This window comes from Mchenga conophoros, linkage group LG23 (genome assembly GCF_057382185.1).
Source record: "Mchenga conophoros isolate Kocher_MC1m ecotype Shallow Benthic linkage group LG23, M_conophoros_male_GT1.1, whole genome shotgun sequence".
NCBI lineage: Eukaryota > Metazoa > Chordata > Actinopteri > Cichliformes > Cichlidae > Mchenga > Mchenga conophoros.
In genome coordinates this window covers 34,217,059-34,239,892 of record NC_140547.1, presented here as the reverse complement: position 1 = coordinate 34,239,892, position 22,834 = coordinate 34,217,059, and the positions used below count along the sequence as shown (strand labels likewise).

General features: G+C 40.2%; 1 protein-coding gene across 4 annotated transcripts in view; it reads right to left on the bottom strand.

The window, feature by feature from the left end:
* zranb3 (zinc finger, RAN-binding domain containing 3) overlaps positions 1–22,834 on the bottom strand; it is a 122,536-nt gene that overhangs the window by 44,789 nt on the left and 54,913 nt on the right. For all 4 annotated transcript variants that reach the window (XM_085264339.1, XM_085264336.1, XM_085264337.1 and 1 more), the window contains exons 14-15: positions 15,593–15,895; positions 4,134–4,288 (exon numbers count right to left, since the gene is read on the bottom strand). In XM_085264339.1, coding sequence (XP_085120465.1) covers positions 4,134–4,288; positions 15,593–15,895 — 458 coding nt within the window. The remainder of the gene's footprint in view (positions 1–4,133; positions 4,289–15,592; positions 15,896–22,834) is intronic.

Genomic DNA, 22,834 nt, shown 5'->3' with positions numbered 1-22,834 from the left:
ATCAAAGCTGTGAGTGCAGTGCCAAAAATCCGGCAGTGTCCTCTAGCGCTTCCTGGACACCTACTATGTGAGGTTTATCAGGCATAAAATCTTCAGTGTCCTACAGAAGAGCTGGAGGGGGTAGCTGGAGAGAAAGAGGTCTGGGCATATCTGATTAGACTGCTGCTCCTGTGACCCAGATAAGTGGCAGAAATTGGATAGATGGAAGCTATCATGACATTGAACTGACTCAGTGATAACAGTAACATTTAAAACCCACATTACTGGTCATACTAAGGCCTCCAGTCACACAGACCAGTCAGAGACTACATAGAAAAATGATTGGTCGGCGAAGATGCTGTCATTAAATGAAATTGTTGAAAGAAGGTGTTACATCGAAAACCTCCTTGTGGTTGTTTTGGTTGCTATCAGATTGCTGCAATTGCCTGTATTTTGTATGGAAGACTCCAACTTCAACTTGTCTCCACACTTGCCAACTACTCGCTAAGACACGCGCTAACACTGTGAAGAATTTGATGCAAACCAGAAGCAGAGAATATGTTTCAAAATGTTTAACTTGAATCTTGAAGAGCAGTCTCTGCACCCTTATTCAAGTTTCACAACTACTTAACGAGTTTTTGCAGACAAATCTGTGTCTTCCATGCAAACTATAAGCGATTGCAGCAACCTGCTAGCAACTACGCAAACCCAAAGAGGTTTCTGGTGATGTTTGTTTTCCAAAACTTCCAACCAGCTGGGGAATATAGATTTTTCCCTAGCGACCAGTGGTTGCCAGGGTTTTACTGACCAGTCTCTACACCTGCATGACTGAGCCATAAGTAATACTAGTACTAATACGAATGCAAACTTTTTGTTGGCCCAGCCAAAAAAAATATACAGGGTTATTTTGGTATGTCAAGTTCAATATTTAAAACTGTTCGGCTGCCTCCTTCAGTTTTTACTTTAGGAATAACCTTTTGTGCACCAAATATATTAAATAAAATCCTTAGACGACCGCTTTACTGGCTGCTGACAAATACAGGAGAAGTGTAGATAAAAGAGGAAACGTTAGAAGGCAGCTTGGAAACTGGTGGCACCTTATTAAATCATATTGGCAATACGCTGGTAAATCCTAAACCTTTAATTTGTATTGAACGGAGGGATATGAATGGATTTAAAAAGCTTTTCTTTCACCTTTTACTCCACAGCAAAGGAGCCTGGTCCACAGAGGCGGCGAAGGTTGCTGCTTTACTATTTTTGAGAGGCAAAAGGAAGATCAATACAAGAGTAATTGGCTGAAATAAACCCTTAACAAATCTCAGCATTATTAATAAAATATTTTTTTCTTATGTCTTTGGAAGAAATCCATTACTGAAATTGACTTGAATGCTTCAGCAGTAATGCACGCACAGCACAGAGGAGGGGAAAAGGCAGCATGTGATGGAGTTAGTGTGGAGCCAGCACGACGGCCTTTGTTACTCGTTTTGGAAAATTTGGGGAGAATCATGCTGGGATCGTTTCTCCAGCATTCCCTTTGGAGCAGAAAATAGTCAGTTTCAAATATATTTGCACCACTGGACATACTGTATGTGGTTTAGGTCTGGGTAGCACAACCAAGAGGCAGGACACAGGACGTCCAGTCACTAGTGGTGAAGCACAGATATTACTTTTTACCAGTTTTTACTAGCAGTTAGCTTGTTAAAGTGTTGTAATGCTAAGAGAAGAATTGAAAATGCAGCAAAGGTTAATAAAGGTGCATATCAAGCATCATGTAGCTTTCATTATAGCCTGTTTTTTCCTGTTCGTTAAAAGCTCGTTAAAACTGCCTTTTATGTTGTTTCTACACTAATTAACTGCACCTGTTTTAATCGCAACTACTTTTTTTCTTCTTAAACTTTGACCAGAACAGCTGGTTACACTGATAACGCTGCAGATTAAATGATTAAAAACGATTATCTGCAGCTCAAACCTGAGCAGATCTTGAACATGGAATCAGGTAAATTTCACTAGAACATGAGGATATAAAAGAAAACATTGAGTGGACATCACACCTTTATGTGTACTTTTTTGGCTTTTTAGCTATTTTTTTGTTGCAAGAATTGAAATGGAGGATATTACACCACACGTCTGACTTTCACTTAGAGTAAGAGGAGCTGCCGTCTCCTCACATTTAATGCAGCACAAGAAAAAGAAGCATTTTTTAAAAGCTTTGTCTTATAGAAATATAAGACAAAGTGTTATAAGAGTATTTATCAGCCAACAAGTACTGCGCAGGGGAGGAACGCAGCTGAAAATCATGATGTGGGTTATTAAGCTACTAACTAAACTACCCAAACTGTTGTGCATGCAAAAAACAAAAACATAACAAAAACATAACGTGGTGCTTTGCCTGTTATTTGTACTTTTGTTTGTGGCAGGAAAATATTTATATTTTCTGCTGCAATTTAGTTAGCCAGTCACAGCCTGTCACCGTCACAACACGACAATGTGTTGTATTTGAAAATTCAAGTTGAATTCACTTATGTCCACGACAGATCCAGGGAAAATCCTGTCCCAGTATGAAAAGGCTCATGAAATAATAGAAGCTGGCAAAAAAATGTTTGAAAAAGAGTTATAATTAAACTCTTAGCTACAACTCTTCCACAGTTCACACAGAGCTGTGCAATATCACAAGTCAACTGTCAAGTAACTTGCTTTTTTAATACTTGAAACTTATGGATTTACTGCAAAACATCGAGAAATGTCTGTCAGAATACAGGTATTAATTAAGTCAGTGTTAGAATAATGTCTTATGATCTTGTTCAGAATCACCAAAACAAATGAACCAGCTGCTCACAGGCAGCTGTGGGTCAGATAGTAACTCGCTTGGGTTCTTCTTCTTTGGGGTTGTGTGTGTTAGGGTCACCATAGTGGATCATCTGCCTCCACCCTGCCCTCACATCTCCTTCAGTCACACCAACTTTCTGCATGCCCTCCTTCCCTGCATCCATGCATATCAGGCCGCTCTCTTCTTTTACCCTTCATCTTCAGTCCCTTTGTTTGGTGTCCCTATTCTCACCTTTACACTCCTTCCATTACTTTTATAGCTGCCTCCGAACATGCCTTCCTGTACTCCAGCAGCAGTTTGGACTGGCACCGTGTTGGAACACAGCACAGGTGGGAGTCATTGTTAAACTTGGCAAGATCCTGTTGTTCAGCAACAACAGTGATTGTCTTCTTCCTCTGTTTGGCCACCACTACTATGTCCAATTGGTTAGGCATCACCAGTTTGACCTTCTGACTCTGGAAGTCCCACAGGACCACCCTAGGGGGCACAGATCTTCCTGTATCCTATGCCCGCTACTTGGCTATGATGCTCCATGTACTGTGTGCCCTGCCTGCCAGCGTCTTGCACCCTTCTGTAATGTGCTGAATTATTTCCGGAGCATCTCTGCACAAACTGCACCTTGGGTCTTGCCGTAGTGTAGTATATCTTGTGCTTGGAGCTTTTTCCTGCACTGCCATGATCTGTGCATCTGTGCAGTCCAGCTTTGTCCAGCCATTTTCAATATCTGGATGAATCCTGCACTCCACCTGAGCTCTGAGAATTATCCAGATAACTGATGCCCCAACCTCCAATGAAATCCCCTTCAGTTTCTAAGAGAAGAATTTGCCCTCATATCAGAACAAGCCAAATCTCCTTCTGCTCCATCCCATGGACCTGAATTGCCATGGTGTTTCACCCAGTGAAACCACTTGACCCCTTACTGGCAGCCCTCTTGGTAGATTCCCTTTGCCATCACGGGTTCATAAGCAAACAGTTAGTACATCAACTGCTGAATTTCCACCACTGTTTTTTTTTTTTGCCGTTGTGCTATCACACCAATTTGTTTCTGGCCCTTAGAGAACCTAAAATAAAAGACAAGGTGTGCAGCACAGAGTGGCAGAAAACACAAAACGACTGAATCTCACTGTGAGTTAAACACTGACTTGCATTTAAGCTCAGAGTAATTCTTTGGCACAGATGGACAATATAGGCAGGTGCAACGTTTCCTGTAATGGCACAACCTTGAGAGGAACAAGAATTATTGTGAAAACACACACAAATTCTCTGGTTCCCTTATGAGCTCAGTCTATGATCAAATATGCACAATCAAACAGACAGGCGGCGGTACCTTGGAGTAAAGATATATTCGGTCTGTGTACCGGCTGGCGCAGAACTGCAGGCCTGGGTAGAAGGGATGGGCGTTGTTGGCGTCCTCGCCACCATTGCCCCCATCATCATCATTAGCATCAGCCGCAGAAGACAAACACGGCAGAGCTCCGCAGTCTGCAGGGAGAGAGGAATAGGCTGACTAATATCTCACTGAGCATATATTATTGACTCATTATTGGTTTTCACTGCTTTATTGGTACTCTGTTTGCTCCTCTGGTGATGCAATGAGTAGAAGAGACATTAAACTCCCGCAGCTTTTAAGATTTATTATACTGAGCACAATATTGGGAAGATGTGGCATTTGTAGCAGATCATTCAAATATGTATGCATATACACTAGATGCATGGAAAAACACCCATATATTGATGCTTATTGCTTTCAAACACTTGATTAAGAATCTGAAATGAAAATGTTGAAGCAATTATCTCTGACATTTTCATATAAATGGGAATCAAAGTCAACATTCTTGCTATCAGCAGTTGATATAAGAGCAAACAAACGTGGCGGTTTAAACACTCTGCTTTACTCTAAAAGTAGACCCAACAGATTATTGAAAGAACAGAGGAATTTTGCATCACTAGAAATAAGACTGCCTAGGACAAAAGATTAAGTAATAAAGTGCTTGAAATAAGTCACACCTTTTGTGTATAACTTATTAAAAGAAATGAAAATTAACTCGCTTAACAAAGTAATAGCCCACGTTTATTGTTTTGTTTTTTGTGAAACAGGTGGTGGCAGATAACAGTTGATAACAGTTTCAGAATCAGCTGTAAAAGCTATTCAAAGAGCAAATCGCAGAATTTCTTTGTCCTGCTGGTGTAAATTCTGCTTCTAAATGGGAAAACATGAAGGCATTTTAGGGTGGATATACATAATTTGTCACAGTCTAGCAGTTTTATTGTTCTCAGTCCTTAGTTTAGTTTTTTTTAATCTGATTTTAGACTTTTTAGATTCATTTGTTTTTTGTTTCAATTCCATTTCTAGTTTTGATTCAGGTCTGGATTTGATTTTCTGTATATTTCTCTGAGTAATCTTGTAGTATTTCTAGATGTTTTGGAACACTAGTTTCTATGTAGATTCATGGGTTATAATTAATCATAAGTTTAATGCTAAGTTAACCATATTTTGTCAAATCTCTGTGGTAGATTTTTTTTATCTGCCATGTTACTTCCTGCTTTATTTTGATAGTCCTACTTCCTCTTTATCTAGTTTTCTGATTCTATTTAGCTGTGTCTTGTTTTTCCTTTTTTGTATATACAGTGCTGTCTCCCCCTTAGTCCTTGTCAGAGTGTTTATATACATCTCTCATGCATTTCCTCGTCGTTCCATGCGTCAGTATTTTTCCAGCTTTATTTCTCCTGTCGGACTTTGTTTTTCCTTTTGGACTTTCTAACAGCCAGCCTTTGACATATAAACACATTTCATTTATGCTAGTTTAGTTTTTTTTACTGTGCAATTAGTTATCACAGCGAATTAATTATTTACATGTCTAATAAACCAGGCAAAATGAATAGCATGTTACACAGTTTGTGTCTTTCCCTGCTGTTATCCTCATATACAGTCTTCCTGTTAGTGCTGTGCTGCATGGGGACGCTCCACTCACTCAGAGTTAACAGTATACATGTGCAGCTATCCCACCGACACAGAGGAGAAAAACGGTTGGCTTAATTTAGGAAGAACAATCTTAGCTATGGATTAAGACAACAACAAATCTGTAAATGAATTATGTACAAGCACTGCATCAGAACTTCTTTTTTCCCTTACAAAAAAAACCAGACCACTGGGAAGCATAATGTTTGGTTTATTAAAAAGAAGAAGCGGGTAAAGCTTGAAAAACTCTTGGAGATGAATCTCAGGGTCAGGGCGCCGTCTCACTGCAGAGTCTTCAGGCTGAATCCTCCTGTGGTTCCTGAGCGGAGAGAGATAGCAGAGAGAAAAAGACAGTAAATGTTAGACATGCCTGTGTAAGCTTAGCCAGGTAAATGCATTAGGAGATGATTTTTTTTTATTACCCTGTAATACAGTATTAGTATGCCAACACACATATTTATTTAGCCTCTATGTAATATTTTCTTAGAGCCGCTGTCATATTTTAAACTTACCTTGTGTCTTCAGTCTCATTTGGTTCCTCGACGTTCTGTTGGCAGAGCAGAAATACAATACAGGTAACTGTCAACAAGACCACGAAGCCTAAAAACAGTGTTTACAAGACGTCTCAAATAAAAGTATTTTATTTATAACTATATATCACAAAAACCGCTACTTGTTTCCACGACTGTTGTGCAGTTATCGTTTTATCAGCTGACCAGACAAACACATGCCATCATATTACAGATGCAGTACTGGCTAATATTAAATTTGGTCAACTCAGCAAAAAGCTATGGTTAAAAAATAATTTGCATTTAAAAGTAACTTGGAGCAACTAATTATGTGTTGCTAGCTTAATCTGGTGTCAATTAGCATGTCTAACATCTACATCTATAATCCACTATAATGTTTGTATTAGCTAGTTATATAGTCTTTTTTTAACATCTTACCTTTTAAAATGCTGATATAGCTCTATTGTGCAGATAGCATACGTAACTAACTTAAGAGAACTATTGCAAGTGTTTGTGATTTGCCATTGGAATAGATCTGGAATTGAATTGGACCCGGTGTAGATGACAAGATTCCAATGTCCCAGTCTACATTATCATGAAGTCTGGGTCCAGTCATGTAGACAGACTATTACTAGAGTAATGGGGTCTTGCCTAAGGGCGTGACATGGCTGATCAACCAATTAAATTTGCCTCCTGATGTGCATGACTTTTCCATCTTTAGGCTGTAGGGATAATAATGTGTTGATGTGCTATAAGTGACTTTTTGCATCATAACTGAATCACAACCATTCAAACAATGGGCACAGTTAAAAATTCAAAAACAAACAAAGATTAATAAATGAAATCTTTTTTTAAAATATGATAATCTAAAAGTTTTGAAATATTTCTTTTTTAAAAAGGACAAGAAAGTAGATTAGCCTGGTGTTTGCATGGCGTCCTAAATATCTGTAACCCATACTGACACATACTTTTCTATTAAAAAGGTCAAATTAAAAAAAAAATGAGCATGAAACTAACTGCTAGCATGCTAGTCATCTACAAGTTACAACCTGTCCTACATGCAGCACCTGTTAGCTTGGCTGGTGAAACAGAGTTCATAAAAGAGGTTATTTAATACACGCGATTGTACCAATGAGTCCAAGTACATATAAAAAAAAAAAGATTAGAACTGGTGAAATATAAACATTTGGAAGCCAAATCTACCGGATGTAGCTATCAACTGAAATAGCAGCAGCAAGTTTATATTTTAAAATAAAGTTAAAATTAAGCAATGTTTTTATTTAAACAAATGTACAAACGTAAAGGATAAAGTGTAAATGTCACATACCGTGTAAAAGATGGACGCAGCTACTGTGACGTCACCCATTGTTTCCAAATTCCTGTTTGAAGCTTTGAGATGAGCATTTCTGTGGTCGCCATTGTGGCTGCAAAAAACTGGGTGTGACGAGAAGGAGTGAGTTTGACTGTGGATCCACATGCTTGTTGGTTAATGACAACTCATTAGCCAATAAACGTGCAGTTTCATACCGATATGGCCCAAAACGAGTGACTGAGCCAATGAACAGAAGAGTTGTTTCCAGAAGTGAAGACAGAAATCTGTTTTCCCGTAAACCTCTATAGGCCCAAAAGCATTTTTGCAACCACAGCTATCATCATCGGGTGACTTTCAGTTTTAAAGCAATTCAACTTTCTGACCAACTAATTTTAATCACTATAGAAAACTATTCCTTCAGTATAACGCTGTTCAGCAACACAGAAAGCCAACTTCTTTGACAGAAAATGCCCAATTTATTTTTCACAAGTTCACTCTAGAATTTGCTGAACAACAGGATTGAAACGCAGCTAGAGAGCAGAAAAAAAGAGTGATAAAATCATGGTCACACAAGGAGAGAAACAGAGAAAGAAGAGAGGGAGCGGGTCATTAATGTCAGCTATGTAGCTTGCTCATCCTGCCAGCATCTAGCACGAAAAGGTCAGGTGGTGGAAATGAGACCGCCACTGTTCGACCACGCTTCATTTAGACAATGACCTATAACACTCTGATAATACTTGCCTTAAATCACTTCGCGTGGCCAGTTGTCTGCCTTGTCGGTGTGTGTGTGTTAGTGAGATTGCGCGTGCGTGCGTGTCCATCTGGCTTGCTAATGGGGGAAAAATACTGACACAGGCTGTCTGCGACAAGAGAGTTTCCATTGAACAAGTGCTGCCCTGCACCTGCACTGGATCTCTAGTGGGTATGGGAGAAAGACATCTCTCCAGTGTTTTGGTTGGGAAACGAAAGAGAACTCCAAGTGTGAAGACTGCTGTTGCCAAGCCACTGTCAATCCCCGTTTTTGAGAATTAAATGTATTTATCTCTCAAAATCTCTCAAAAGACGTGTATATTTAATAAAAAAGTGAATCAATCGTAGATGAAACAGACTTTTCTAGCATTTTAATGCAGTTGTTTAAAACAAACAAACAGATTTTCTACCGACTGAGTGCTGCTGGTGGCGTAATATGATTCAGATCAGTGTTTAGTTCCCTTTGCTAGCTTGTTTCTTTCTTTCTGGCTATGGTGGAAAACTCCTACTCTTCTTAGCACATTTTCACTACCAGCTGCTGATCAATAGAAAACCATGACATCATTAGTGTGAGTGTACAATGCTGACAATATGCAAACTCACTCATAGCAGAGTGATTATTGGTCACAGAGTACATTATGCCTGTGAGGTCAAACAATATATCATATTTTTCACTCTACCTAGCACACCTTCATATGGGACTGCACAGGTAAGGTATTTAAGCAGAGACACTCTGGAATAGCTGATCGGTCAAAACCAATGAACAGCTGATCAGGCTAAAATATCTGCATCTGATCACAGATGTTCACCTACTCAGAAATATAATTATAGGTCTTTATGATGCAGAACACAACAACTGATTGGTCCATTTGGCAGCAATATGCTGTTTGAACATCATATTTATTCCAGCAAAGGTTCTGCGAGGCTTTAATTCCCTCTCTGATACTAATGCTAATGGCAGCACAGCAGCCACCAATCTGCTAGTGTAGCATTTGCTACACTATGGCTACACTACTGGGTTTATATTAGACAGATGCTTAAGTTTCTATTCTATCTCTATATCCTTAATCACGTCATAAACCGTTCTTTTAACATGCTCTTTGTATTCAAAGTATTTCAATCGCTTCTACTTTGCAGTATTTCTTTAAGCAGTTTTTATTTTCCACAGAAACTGTTTCTATTTACTGACTGTTTTACGGTCCATCGCTGCTTTGAATAATATCAGCGATGTAATTTGATGCCAAATCCCTTTGTATCGATGTGAGATCATCCAAGTAAGACATTTTCTCTCCTTGACCTATCCTGTACAAAGTCCATATCTTTCACTTTTATGTTTGCCGTCCTCATAGGTGCAATTTTCCCAGGTCTGCCACAGTATGTTCTGCTCTCAGACCAGCCTCAGCTGGAATGGGCCACTCTGAAAATACCAAGATAACCAGACGAAGGCATTTCACAGAGCTACAAACCTGGAACCAAAACATTTTTAGGACACTAGCTTTTCGCTAAATCCCATCCATCCTTTTGTCCTGCTGCATCTGTAATGAAACCTTGCAGCTCTGCAGTGTGCAGCCCATATTTGTTGTAAGCAGTTTTTTTCCCCCCCTTCCCCTGTTTGCAGTGGTAGAACGCGCCAGCTGCATTAAGTGGGCCATTTATACGATGGGGGCAATTCATCTTACAAAGCCGTCTTATTAGACTGTCACTTACACAGTATGAACAGTGCCTTCAAAACACCCCAAGGGATTTATCTGTTATTTTACTGAGAGAGAAAGAAAACAACGCCTAATTGGACTGAGTCATCTTATCTTCTGCAGAATTGAAACAAAAGATTAAAAAAAAAAAAGGAAAAAAAAGAAATCCTAACTGTGCTTCTCAAGCATGAAGACGTTTGGTGCCGCTGCTACATTTGCACTAATATCCAAAAGAGACAGGTATCCATGTTTAAATGTTTGGGCCATGCAGATCGACTGAGCGACAGACAGTAAGGAGAGAGTGGGAGACGGGGAGGTGGAGGAGGAGTGATTGCCTGTCTGTGCTGTGAGGAAAGTAATCTCAGAGCAATCAAGAGGTAGGAGCGGCCGACAGCTCTGCGGTTTGCCTTCTAAAACCACAGGCAGGTTGAGGAAAATCATTAGGCGCCGCTCCTGACCCCATAGGTCACTTTTATTGGACAAACACAGTGCTTTGTAATACCCACGCTGCTGGAGACAGACTGGCAACAGCATGTAACTAAGAATCTGACTAAACAACAACAGGACAGATAAATGCCTTGAATAGTTTTTCTTTTCTAAAACAAATTACGTCATGCATACTAGCCAGTACACTCGTGCAGTTTTTGAAGGCAGTCTGATTTGTAGATTTAAGCTGTCAATATCGTCTGTCTCAGCGCAGGCTGCCTCCCTCGTGTTGAAACAAGAGCCGTGTGAGAGCGGTACTATCTGCCATAGGACTACTGGAACTACCTATAACAAATCAAGTGAAGACATTAACGTAGTAACATGCGCCAGGTCACTCTAGGGTCAGAGTTAGGTGTAGGGCTTGGTTACCATCCGATCCCTCTTGTAGAATTGTTGCCTGTTTAAAACACCCAAATGTATTGTTTTAATAGAAAAGTTTCAAAATGTGAGACTTTATCTTCAAGACCCTGAAAATTTGTCTATGTAGTACGTGGCTAGAACAAAATCACAGGTTACAAGTGAGATGGTGGATTCAGAGGTCTATTTCATCATAGGTGGTAACCCTAACCCTGCAGGAACCGAACTTTACTTCTGAAGAAAGCCCAAACACGTGTGAGTCAGAATGACTCTTTTCTTTATTCTATGATTAAAGTGACTTAGGAGCACAACTAAAAACTACTAAAGTGGCACAGATTTACTGTAGTGTTGGGGTTGTCGGTGATGCCAGCTTTAAGGTCAGAGGGTGTGGAGCCTTAAAATCAACTAAAGAGGGTGTTTGTAAGTCATTTGGTTTTAATTGGCTAACACCAACTAGTAAGACTTGATGCATGCTCAATCATCCAGGTAAGGAAATCCTGAAGAAGCTGATTTTGTTCGTCTGGATGTAGAGTTTTCAGTGGGAGAAACATTTCGTCAATTATAATCAGTACATTTGCATAATGACAACTGATCAACACTGACCAATGAAGAAACTGACCTCACAGCCCATTGTTCCTTCAGTGGGCTGGTTTCAGTCACTGTGCAAATGTATGGTTTATAAGATTGGGGAAACCTGCAGTCAGCTGAGACTGAAGAAGTCACTTGACGAAACGTTTCTCCCACTGAAAACTCTACATCCACGTGAACAGAATCAACCTTTTCGGGACTAACTAGTACAGTACTGATCAGTCCCATTTTAACACTTCTATGATCAAGATTGGGCTTTTTTTCGTCTTTTTTTTCTTAAAACCATGAAAAAACATGGTTAAAATGGCAGACTGCGGTAACTACGGTAACTGCGGTAACTGCCTGGCAAGCTAACAGGTTTATAGATGACCCTCAACTCTCAGCCTGGCCTAATGCAGTCTGAAAGGAGATAGAGTCCTGCTGTGTAAGCTATTACATTATAAAGACTAATGTTTGTACCTTTTTCAATAAATGAATTTATGAACTGCTCATACTTATATATCTATACATACATACCGTGGGTGGGCAATTAATAAGCTGAACTTAGTTCTGTTCAATATTATTTTTATCTCTTTATAAACTGCTACTGTTAAGAGTAGATGTTGTAATTAGGCAATGAAAATGTGAAGTAGGTAAAAAAAAAGCAGTTTATCTTTTAAAACACATTCCCAAAAACAGAGTGAACAAAATCTCTTTTTGCTAAATTTCAAACTACTATTGCCAGTTTTCTTGTAGTTTAATTACTTTATCTGCAGTTTTTCCTTTTTTTTTCTTACTCAGTGGCAGAAATCCAGATTTTTTTGTCATGAGTGATTTAAGAGCTCGGGAATGTCCTTACAAAACTGCTCTCAGGTCCCATACTCTTTTAACGCTTTGCCCAAGAGGAGCCACGTGACAGCTGTGTGCTAGTCCGCGTTACCATGTTCAGTCTGAAGCGCCTCCAAAAGTGAAACAAACTATCTGTGATTCAGTCCTTTCAACCTGATGAAGTTAACAACATGGTAAATTTTTAGGACTGACTTACACAACACCTCCTGACTTTCGATACAATCCAAAAATACCAATTTCAGTCACTTCAATTCAGTTCAGTCACTTGAAGGTATTATTTCCAGAAGTATTCTGGAAAAATACCAAACAATCAAACACCCCACAGAGCCCCACAGGAGAGGGGCCTGATGGCTGAAGGCTCTGCCTCCCATTCTACTTTTAGAAACTCTAACAACTACAAGTAACCCTGCAGTCTGACAGCAAAGTGCTTTATTAGGACAACATATATAGCAGTACTATCAGATCTTTAAGATAAGTTTGGGCCTGCCCCTTTATGTGAGGAGAAGGATTATAAATTTGATTGTGGCTCTAACAGGGAGCCAATGAAGAGAGGCCAATATGGGACAAATATCATCTCTTTCTTGGCGCTGTTAGTACCCTCTATTTTGGATTAAATGGAGGTTTTTAGGGAATCTTTAGAACAACCTGATAATAATAAGAGTAGTTTCCAATGGCTTTGTGCAGATAAAAGAAAGTAGCTCTTCATATTTGGACATCTTGGTTAAAAATGACTCCAAGATTTCTTACAGTGTTGGTGGAGGCCAAGGTATGCCATTCAGAGGCAAGTGTCTGGTTCGACGCAGTTTCTCTGATTTTTAAGGCACCAAGTACAGCTGTAGTTTTAAAAACTATGTCATCTGGGTTCAATGATAGATATAACTAGGTATCATTTAAATACCAATAAAAATAAATCTGAAAATTGAAAAGTAGATCATAAAACCTGACAGTTTGTCCCGGGATTTCAAGCATAAAGTTACTCAGCAGTCAGCTCTCCACAAACTAAGCACGCAGCACTACCTTTGACATCAGTAAATAAATACGTATTAGTCCAGTTTAAACAAAACAAAACAACAACTCTACATTGAAAACAAAAGAAAACAAAATTGTACTGTGACTTCACAAAAAAACAAAACAGTGATCTATTCTCTGATGACGAGTTTTGGTGGCTGAAATGGGAAACTGCATAACATATACTTATTTATGCTCGAATCCTAATTTCCCATTGACATCACGCAGGACAACCAAAGTGCCAGATGTGGCCCAGGGGCCGTACGATTCACAGGTCTGATACAGACCCACAAATAAGCAGCGACTGAAGGTGGCAGCCTTTGCGCATCCCAAGGGAAGAAACACAAACAAACACGGTGATGTCCATGACTTCTAGACTTCTGGCAGCAAATCACTTTTTATCAGTCTTAAAACAGACCTTATTTTTTTCAGCATGTTGGCTGAACCTCTAAAAATGGGAGACAATATATAAAAGTGGCTGCAATTCCTAAACAGTTAATGCAATAACTTCGTCAAACCCCTTAAATTAAAGCTGAAAGTCTACAGATCGATCAAATGTTAATGCAGAAGTGAAACCCACAAGCACTGTGGCAGGGATTTAGCTATTAGCCAATCAGAAGACAGTGTGCTTTCAGAAAGGGGGTGGCTTAAAGAGGGAGGAACTAAAATGGCTTATAAATTGCATGAGCCAGGTGTCCATCCAATTTATAAGCAACAGTTTAAGGTAAAAACGGATCCTTTTGAACTATGAATCATGCAAACCTACTCGAGAGGACTCCCTGGATAAAATATTAAAGCTGGAGTTGAATAAGAAAGGTTCAGATAAGAAAATTAAAAGTGAGAAACCCCTTTTATTCATTTATCTGTGGAATCCAAACAACTATTATTTCAAAAATTACAATCAAGTGGCAAATTTAATACTGTAAAACACTGTGTTGGAATCTAAAAAGCTCACGTGGCTTTCCACTGAGCAGCTTATAGGCTTGTGTTTCTCTTGTTTCCGTGTCTGTTATAAGACAAGGTGTTCTCATCACTTAAGACAGCCCTGTATCACTCTGCCTGTATGTTTAGGCTATTGCTTAAAGCTCTACAACTCCTGCACAGTACTGCAGGTAGACATGAGCTGTCTCCAGGGGAAAAAGTGTATGACTAAGGGGACGTAGGGGGCCAAGTTGGTATCCAGCGGTGTCTCTTTAGTGCTGCCATTTCTGATCGACTGTGAAGCTTTTATCGCTCCCCTTGAGTCAGTCTAAATAGAGGTGTTTTTATTTTTAAAAAAGGCTTTTTGCTCACCTTTAGTATAAAGTACAGAAGGCACTGCAGGGAAAAGAAAAGCTGCAGTGGAATTCAGTCCTAGACTGATGGGGTGGCACACGTATCTGCAAAGATGGGAAATTAACCACTCGACAATCTGGGCACTAATAGATGTCAAATTGTAAGTGTGTGCGTGTGTCTCAAGAACAGGAATCAGCCAGGTTGTTGCACGCTGATCTCTGGATGTTAAAGGCTAATGGGGATTGATGGCTTGCCTGTTAAAACCTGAACGCTTTACTCCTTCCCGTGTTGAGTGTTCTAGAATAATGTTTTTGAAAAAAGCCCCGAGCTCAGTGTCACCCCTTTAATATGAACATCTACATGTTTTCAGAGGCAACACCCAGGTCACGGGCTTTTCTTAGACTCTGCTAGTCTGGCATTTTTTTAAAGCTCTTCATATTGCACACAGTGTAATTAGTTCTTTGTAATTAGTGCAATTTATTGCTTTGCGTATCCCTTTGAGACACGAGTACTTGAACACAGAGGTCTTAATTTGCAATATTACACACTGTGTAATTGGGAATTTGTTTCCTCACATCCCTCTGAGATTCACAGACATGTGCACATATAACCAGAGCGGACGGGGGAACGGCAGGTTGTGTTTCAGGGACGAGCTGGAGCATCTAGGGAGCTTGTGCCTTTCATGAAATTAGACCTTGGTCAACTTTATTAAAAGAAAAAAAACAACAACACAAAAAAACAAAACAGCCAATCAGGAGCTCGTCAGTTGGTGCTGTACGCTGGTCCTCAAAGCCAGTGGAGATCAGCCAAGTTTTACTTACTGTAATATCTCCTGTAGCTTCATGGCGCAAAGTGCAGAAATAGTAATAAGAAGTAAGAATAATAATGCCTAGCCCCATATGGAATGAGCTATGGTGCCTTATTGGAGGTGATGATATTAAACAGCATTATATGGGCAGGTGACAAGAAGGCACTAGCCAATTTCCCTAGATATGAAAAGAAGAAGATTGCATGTGGGATTACCCTGTGTGCGGTCAGGGGGGAGGCAGCCACCACCGCTAGCGTCGACGTCACCTCTCTCTCCCACTGATTGTTTGCCTTTGAGCCACCGCTTGTCCTCTTCCTCTGCTTCTCCCACTCTCTGTTTGTCTTTGGGAGGCTCAGCCTCCTTCTCCTCCATCTCCCCCTCTTTGCTCTGTTTGCCTTTGCGTGATTTCTGAGGCCGGGCTTTTCCCCAGCTGAGCTCTGGCTCACTGTCGGAGCTGGAGAGAACGACACAAGCCTGGTCCCTCTGGGTTGCAGGGGGTAGCTGAGGCCTGGGTGGCTCTGAGCCAGCAGGGAGAGACAGAAAGAGAGAGAGATGAAGATTACTCTATTGGCTGAGCTGCACAGTGTAATCAGACTTTGAAGAGTTTCATTCCCGAGCAAGATATCCATCATCTGAAGAGTGTGACAGTGTGACAAAATGACTGCTGACATGAAAGTAAAACTCAATATGGCTCATTAGTGATGTTATTTGCCATCATAAGTTCTTCACTGACAAGTTTAGCGGGTGTGATGGTGTAAATGAGTCGACATAAGCAGGGGCGCAGAAGAATGTGTATATTTTCAAGCCTTTATTGTGGACCTATTATGCTCATTTCGAGCTCCTTATTTTTATTCTTGGACTTTCTTATCTTTGCATGATTCACATTTCAAAGTGATCCTTATTTATTGTTTACCAGGCCTCAGTGCAGCACCTCATTATATCCACTGTCTGAAACAAGCCATTTAAGCTTCTTCCTCAATACTTTTTTTTTTTGCACAGAAACCCAATGGTCTGACTGATAACAGCTGACAAAAGCTGAAAAATATGAACAGTAAGTGTCATGATGTTAAGCAGACAGGTGTAATTTATTCACTTTCTTTTCCTTGGTTTCCCCCTAATAATAAACAGACAGTAATAATATAGCAGAAAAGGAATACAATTAAAAGCAATTATTTATTTGGCAGCAAATCACAACAACAGTTGCCTCAAGGTGGTTTCTATTGTATGGTAAAGACAATAACACCAGAGAAAACCCCAACAATCAGACAGTCTCCTATCAGGAAGTATTCGGAGACAGTGGGAAGGAAGAACTCCCTTTCAACAGGAAGATTCAGGCTCAGAGAGAGACAGCCATCTGCAAATCTGATGATACAGACATGAAAATACACAGAAGAAAAAACTGAATATTTGGACCTCCCTGACTTTTATTCTTTTGCCCTCATGAGATTAAAGTGAAATCCAAAGTAATCCTTTTTTATCTTAGAATGGGAATGGTGCAGCGTTTTAGTTCATCCTCTGTAGGGAGGAAGAACAGCAGCTGGGCGGGGCTTGTGTGCTCACAGCTGGACCTGTGTACTCGAAATGACCACAAAAGGCATGTCTGCTATTAGTGACATAATACTACTAATTAATAATAATACATGTGTATCATTATCACTGCACTTGTACATACATATACATTTTCTTTCCTCTCTTGCGTAGCTGTAACAAGTGAATTAAATAAAGTCGATGTCTATAAATCCAAGAGTAGGGAGAGAAAAAAAAAAGCACAATAAGCCCCCTTTAAGTAGTAGATATTTAATCAAGGCGATGAATTTTAAGTGCACATAAGCAAATATATTCAAGTGTATGTCTTATTTGTATCTTCCTATTCTGAGTAGTTGCTTGATATACAATGACCATTTACAGGAAGTAAGCACTATCTGGGATACTTGAAGTCTTTGTTGCTCTGCAGCCCATCAGCTGTGATGCAGGAACTTACAGATGAACACCTGCCAGCCTCCTTTCACCAGCTACTGGATCCAAACAGCCAATATCGTTTTGCTGAGAGAGCAAATTACGTTCGTGTCACATTGTTTTGTTAATTGCTTGCCTGCATCATGTGCAATCAAACCTAAACAAAATAATTGTCAGCGATTACTGCATCTGTGGCGCGCACCAGCCGGGGTGCAGTGAGCAGTGTTCAAACAGCTGATAATGGCTGAATGCCAACGGCAGATCTCGCTTTAAAGAGTCAGCTTGAAGTCCGCCTATCAAACTTGTTTTGCAGCTCCGCTCTTAAACCATTCAAGCGATTTCCATTCATGCAGAATGTTGTAATTCTGTGAAGGTCAAGCAGAAATCTGAGCCACAAAAATGTTAATGAATGCAGGGATTATGTCATCGTCATTCGCAGACTTCACGTTATTTTAAATGGTACTTTCTGTGCTGCTGTTTATTAGGAAAGTAGAATTAACAGATGGATTAGCTGCTTAAAGAAAAGACCGTTATTATTTTTAGTCAAATGTAAATGTCACGGTCAGAACAGAACTTCTTAAAAAAAAAGTGTCATGCAATTTCTTACTTTTCTTAGTTAAACTTTAATCACATCTCTTCACAATATTTGTCAAACTTGAGGTGCGAAATGTAAGAAGACACTAAGTTGTGAGTCTTGAGGATGCAGAGGGCTAATTAGTGATCTTGCGTCTCTCTGGCTTGTTTCTTCAAAAGGCCATCCTCTAGTCGGTTTCCTCAAATGCCATCTGAGTCTCTGGGCTCCTGGCCCCAGCGCTGCCCCTCTTCACTAACAAGCCGAGTAAGACCGCAGAGAGACGGCTCAATTTCTGTTAAGCTGTCCCTGCCGAAGAAGATGTTAACGGGAAAATCCTGCAGGGCTGTGCCTCCACTTTACCAGTCAATCCCCCTTATTCTCCCCGCCCATCAGGAGCCCATTATGTCTGTAGTGGTTTGATAAGGTTCCAACATCGAGTCTCAAATCTAAAATGCCATGCAAAAGGATTCCAAAAGCATGTGTTCTGGCATGTGAGCTAACAGATGTAGTTAAATAAAAACAAGAAATGCTTTGAATTCCTTCAGTTGGCAGGGCTCGGAAAAAACTGCAGCCAGTCACAGAAGACCCATCAAACAAAAAGAAAGTAGCTGGTTCACATGCTGTACAATATCAGGCAGTTAAAGACTTAGCTGGACTTTGTTGTTAAATTCTGTAATTTGATATAAAAATAAATAAATAAATAAAAAATCAGCACATGGTTTGAGTGCTAGCTGAGAGGTACAGAGAGCCAGGAGATAACCAAATTGCCCTCTCCCTGTGTACATCTCTCACAGTAGGTGCTGAGAGACAAATTGCTGGTCTACCAGTGAAAGAGCTGAAGGACTGAACCATGCCCACGCTCTAGGTCTAAAAAAAAAAGCTGCAAGCACAGGAAGTCTACTAATTCACCTTGAAAATAGTTCAACAGAAGCTGCCTGGTTGTTTCCTGGTGCCAAAACAGCTATAGGAGACGATACAGACGAACCCACCAGAGACATAAACCCTGTCACAAGAAGGAGGTAATAATCCCTGACAGTTTGATTAAAACCAGGACTGGATTACTGACGATACAGCACTACAGCGATTCAATTTGTATGCAATTAATATGACATGTTATTGTTTAGCACCTGGAATTAGGTAAATTCCCGTCTCTGTCAGACAGAACAGAACATTTAATGGATTAAAAAAGCCAAATGCCAACTTCAACATCACCAAAACATACATAAACATAAAAAACACAAACGTTAGGGGCTAATCTAACTGCTTTTAAATCAAATAAATTCAAATAAATGTAATTTTATTCATACAGCACCAAATTACAACAACAGTCACCTTAAAGCAATTAATATTTTAAGGTAAAGACCCTACAATACTACAGAGAAAAACCCAGCAATCACACAACCCCCTATTAGCAAGCACTTGGCAACAGTGGGAAGGAAAAACTCCCTTTTAACAGGAAGAATGGGCGCTGCCATCAGCGGTGATTGGCTGGAGGAGAGGAAGACAAAGCAAAACTGACTAAGCTTTTATCATAAGCTACCTGGCACCACAGGCTTAAATGCTTGGTGTATATAGGACTATTATATGTGTTGGAAAGAGTGATGTATTCGTCTTCCTCACCAGGGTCTTGTCAATTTGTAAGACTAGGTTTTGTTTTAGCTGCAAGCTAAACAGGCAAATATATAATTTTCTCACATATTTAGCCTGTCAACAATTGAGCTGGGGGTGTTAATTACCGAACACTTGCTAGCTAGAGCTCAAAAGGGGCTAAATGAAAAAGTACTCTTTTAGCAAAAAACGCAGGCTTTAAACTAGAGCAACTAAAAATGGGCTCCATGTATGAATATGTAGAATACTGAAAGTAGAAGCTTTCTGCTATTTCTTTGTATTCTATTGTAGTCAAAGTACTACTAACCAATCAAATTTGAGCACCTGAGTTTCGCACAAGACTCCATGCGGACAGGAAAAGATGGACTCCAAAATTTGATGAAACAATGGGTTAACATTAGACAAAATTTTAGCTTTTAATTACCTTGTCTTTTTAAAATTTAGCTGGATTTGTAAGAAGTTGGAGGGAACTGGAAGTCTGGATATCCACTCCTTACAGGGAGACCTCCACAGGGGCCACTGAGCCTGGTTCTGCCAGAGGTTTCTTCTTGTTAAAAGACAGTTTTTCCTTCCCACTGTTGCCAAGTGCTTGCTCAGAGTGTGTTGTTTGATTGTTGGGGGTTCTCTGTATTACTTAAGGGGTCTTTTCCTCACAATATAACAGGCCTGTGGTTGTGATTTGGTGGTATATAAATAAGACTGAATTGAATTGATTTGTTTTAAGTTACAGGCACAGCACATCTAAGAAGTAAATGGTAAATATGGTAAATGGCCTGTATTTATATAGCGCTTTACTAGTCCCTAAGGACCCCAAAGCGCTTTACATATCCAGTCATCCACCCATTCACACACACATTCACACACACATTCACACACACATTCGCACACTGGTGATGGCAAGCTACATTGTAGCCACAGCCACCCTGGGGCGCACTGACAGAGGCGAGGCTGCCGGACACTGGCGCCACCGGGCCCTCTGACCACCACCAGTAGGCAACGGGTGAAGTGTCTTGCCCAAGGACACAACGACCGAGACTGTCCAAGCCAGGGCTCGAACCGGCAACCTTCCGATTACCCGGCGAACTCCTAACTCTTGAGCCACGATCGCCCCATCGTACAGCCGGTACAGCTCATAATCACTATGTGCTGCCCTTTGGCAAGCTTTTGGAAGTTAGTCATTCATAAAGTAGGCTTCTAGGAAGGGAGGGCTTAAAGAGAGAGCAGCTGAAACGACTTTTAAAACAGAAGAACAAAGAAGTTTCACTGAGTTGATATAAAGTTGATATAAAAAGGGATTCTTTTAAACTGTCAATTATGCAAAACAAGTCTAGATGAGCCCGGGAATGAGAATCTAGAGCTGAAAATCTACCATTAAATGTACCCTTTAAAATCTATAGTGACACTGATTATTTTGGTTGTGAAACTTAAAAGTGACAAACTTTCCCATTTTCGGCAGTAAATCTGCCACTGCAGCGTGATGTGCTAGAATATAAGAATTGACAGATGTAACCACGACAGCTAAAGAAACACAGGGCTCTGCAAAGGGTGGTAGCCAGGTTTTAAGCTCCCGTTTCTCCTGCTTCCCACATCTAGCATCAATACTTTCCACTGAACAAAAGAAAAAACCCTTGAAATCTTAGTCCTTCTTACTTCATGCATCTCCTTCTGTTACTTTCCGGTACATTTTATTCTGGTCCAAACGCCTCACGGTAAAACAGACCAATATCCCTTCTGTTTGCTCGCTGCTCTTCCTCTACAGCTGCTGGCTTGTTGTATTTTTGCCATTCTGTGAAAATACAGAGCGGAAGCCAAATGCCTCGGATACATCTTTGCCTTTACTTTAAATACAAAGCCCTGACGTCCTTGTATCATGTGTCAGTATTCTGTGATTCATAGCGTCCTGGCTTTCTTTATAGTCATTGTGAAAAATTGTTGCTCTTGAAGAGATAGCATTTCTCATGTCACACTACAGGCTTCGGCCTGATTATTTTCTTACATTTCCACGAGCTGTGGATTGCAGTGCCAAGTTGAGAGATATCTTCATAAATACAGTTGTTATTTTTCCGCGCAGTCTGTCATTTACAAATTTAGCAGGTTGTTAAATTCCCTGTCTAGCAAGCTGACACGGCCTGCTGCTGTGAATGCAGAGTGGCGCTTGTGACAAAGAAGAGAGTGTGATTGCTGAATAGTTATCAAGCATCTGCTGCAGCTGAGCATGAAATGGGGGCTGAATTTTGTTAAAAAAGAAAAATGTGTGGGTGGGTGTTTTTATGCTGCTCAAAAGCTGAGGTACTGCTTGTTTGTTCTGTGTCTGTTTTAAGTGCACCGGCTTCACTTCCAATGGACCGAGCCGCAAACAGACCTTCAGCCAATATTTACTGTGTGCTTGCACTCACTATAGCGCTTATATTATAATACAGAGACTTCAGAGTCATTAATGCAGTGTCAACCTTTTTCTTTAAACACACGCAGGGCTATAGTGTTAGGACTATATCGATGTCAACATTTTACAGAGTCCTAAAGGATGCTAAACTAGTTAGGTAACCTTAGATTTATGTAGAATGTAATCTACGGGAAGCGTGTTTCTAAAGTTTATCAGTCAGCCAAATGTTATCACCCATAATAGACTGTAGGTAAAAGATGGACAACAATGTTGCCATTTGTTTAAAAACTTCGAGTTTGGTATTTTGGCTTTCATTCTCTTGGAGCAAGGACAGGGTGTAGCAGGAATATGTTTGAAAACAGGGGACTGTGTAGCCACGCCCCAACTCATACTCACCTTTATTATCTATTTTACCTGCAGTGGGTCCATAATTCACAAAATAAAGCAAAAAATAAAACAAAACCTGTGGAATGATTTGACTGAGGTCATAAAGCAGGTGAGAAGTAGCATCATTTTGCCATAGCCTTCCATACAATCAGATTTCATTTTGTAACCAGAGGAGTCGCCCCCTGCTGGCCATTAGAAAGTATGGTGAGCTCTGGCCTTTTTCAGAGGCTGTGTCTTATCATAAACAATCTATGGTGTCCTCCTGGGACTTTCTTTGTCCGCCATGGTTCCAAAATGTAAAACCTGGAAAAGGCATAGATTGAATAAATGCGACACATCGTATTTAACAAATCCTGTTAACCCTGTAACACCGAGAGTATCTCAATAAACACTGCAGTTTCAAAGATGTTAATTTTTTTGCAGTTATTTTATGGTTTAGGCATTACAAGGTTAACGGTACTTTTAAACTTAGTGAAACATCTAGCTTAGCTGTTCTCAAAGCCAACCGACTCCAGCTCCATATTTAGCTCACGAACACGAGGCTAACAT